The sequence below is a fragment of the Trachymyrmex cornetzi genome, unplaced genomic scaffold (assembly GCF_001594075.2).
Source record: "Trachymyrmex cornetzi isolate Tcor2-1 unplaced genomic scaffold, Tcor1.1 scaffold262, whole genome shotgun sequence".
In the NCBI taxonomy this organism is placed as follows: Eukaryota; Metazoa; Arthropoda; class Insecta; order Hymenoptera; family Formicidae; genus Trachymyrmex; species Trachymyrmex cornetzi.
This window is the reverse complement of record NW_017297292.1, coordinates 1,576,751-1,578,450: the sequence shown is the minus strand read 5'-3', so window position 1 is coordinate 1,578,450 and position 1,700 is coordinate 1,576,751. Positions and strand designations below refer to the sequence as shown.

The following is a 1,700-nucleotide window of genomic DNA, read 5'->3' as shown; positions in this document are numbered from 1 at the left end:
CATGCACACATATAGAAAGTTATCTTATCAATGGAGCCATTAAGAACAGAAAATAAAGTATTTGTTATCTTTGTAGACATGTAAAGTCAGACAAAAAAAGGATGTATCTGCTTACTCTAACTTTTCTTTATTAACAATTGAACCGAATGATATACACACGTACGTGCGTTCAAAGTGCTTGTCGCAAGAATGATATTAAGATACTTATTAAAATATTTTTGAATGATATTAATATAGTTATTAAAATGTGTTATAATATGAAAAAAGTTAATTAATCCATTTTCTTAAATATTTCATGTAAATCCATTTCGAAATAGCGGAAATTTATGTCACTTAGATTATATGTCTGCTGAAAGTATTTCTGAAATCTATTTGATAGGCCTGTTAGCCGACCCCAGTAAGTTGAAATATCTGTTTGACTTATAATTTGCAATTTTTCATCGTCTTGCGCGAGTACCACCTTAAAATGATTATACAGTTTTATTTTACAGCTATAAGATTATACCAATAACCATTAAATATGATATTATATTAATATCATAGTTAAGAAAATTAAAAATTATTTCTTAGCAATTGATATGTGAAGAATAATTGCATTTAGATGTTTTACCGTGTTGTTAGGAGATTTCGTATAAGTGTTTGTGCCTAGAATAGAATTTGTCCGAGTATCAGTGTAAAATATATAATGACATGTTGATGAGAGTCCTACTACTTGGTTTGATAATTTTTTAACGAGTTTAGTTTGTTTATTAGCCTCTTCTTTATTTGGACATTCCATTAGTGTCTTTATTTTTATTTTATATATTTCCTTTCTCGATACAGGAGCATAATAAAGTTCTAAAATGTTTATAAAAAAAAGATTATAAACATTACAACAAAATGTTTTTGATCATTTGCAACGAAGTGTAATATGGATTGTCGCGCACAACATAAAGGTATATGAATATGAATATAAAACAAAAAAAGGAAATTACGGATGGAAATAATGTAAGCGTTAGTTTAATATAAAAGTAAACATTTTTAATATCCGCGAGATGATATAAGATTTAATTTTATAATTGAAATAATACTCATTATATTAAAAGTCGAATACTTGCCATCGTACATGATTGTCATACTGAAAATACCGCCCGCATAAGTAAAATTTTCGCCTTCTACGTGAAAAGTAGTATCAGTCGGCTTCATGTAATCAGATTCGACTCTGCACATATGCTTTCTGGATGAGTCATATACCACTATACCGTTACCCTTTGTATCAGCCATAAATATCTGTGTGTATTCATATGTTTATAATACGCTTAAATACGCAAAATACGAGAGATGTAATTAAACGTGTACTCAGAAAAAAAATTTGTTGATATGTGACCAACAAAACATTTTTCGTTGTCCTAACCAAAATTTGGTTATGCTAATCAAATTTTTGTTAGGATAACATAAAAGTTTTTGTTAGTCATATATTCTAACAAAAACTTTATGTTATCCTAACAAAAATTTGATTAGCATAACCAAATTTTGGTTAGGACAACGAAAAATGTTTTGTTGGTCACATATCAACAAAACTTTTTTCTTAGTGTAACTAAATAACATTTGCATACAAATATGTACTACTATGATCAAAATAGAAAACATACACTGAAAAAAAAGTCTAGTTATAGCTATCAAATATTGAGTGAAATAGTTTCAACTAAATGTTGAGGTAA

At 27.7% G+C, this 1,700-nt stretch overlaps 1 protein-coding gene across 2 annotated transcripts in view; it reads right to left on the bottom strand.

The window, feature by feature from the left end:
• Positions 1-255: 255 nt before the first annotated feature.
• Positions 256-1,700, bottom strand: part of LOC108761772 (major royal jelly protein 1) — a 3,137-nt gene continuing 1,692 nt past the window's right edge. For both annotated transcript variants that reach the window (XM_018508490.1, XM_018508489.1), the window contains exons 5-7: positions 1,098-1,269; positions 611-837; positions 256-460 (exon numbers count right to left, since the gene is read on the bottom strand). In XM_018508490.1, coding sequence (XP_018363992.1) covers positions 272-460; positions 611-837; positions 1,098-1,269 — 588 coding nt within the window. In that variant the 3' untranslated portion in view covers positions 256-271. The remainder of the gene's footprint in view (positions 461-610; positions 838-1,097; positions 1,270-1,700) is intronic.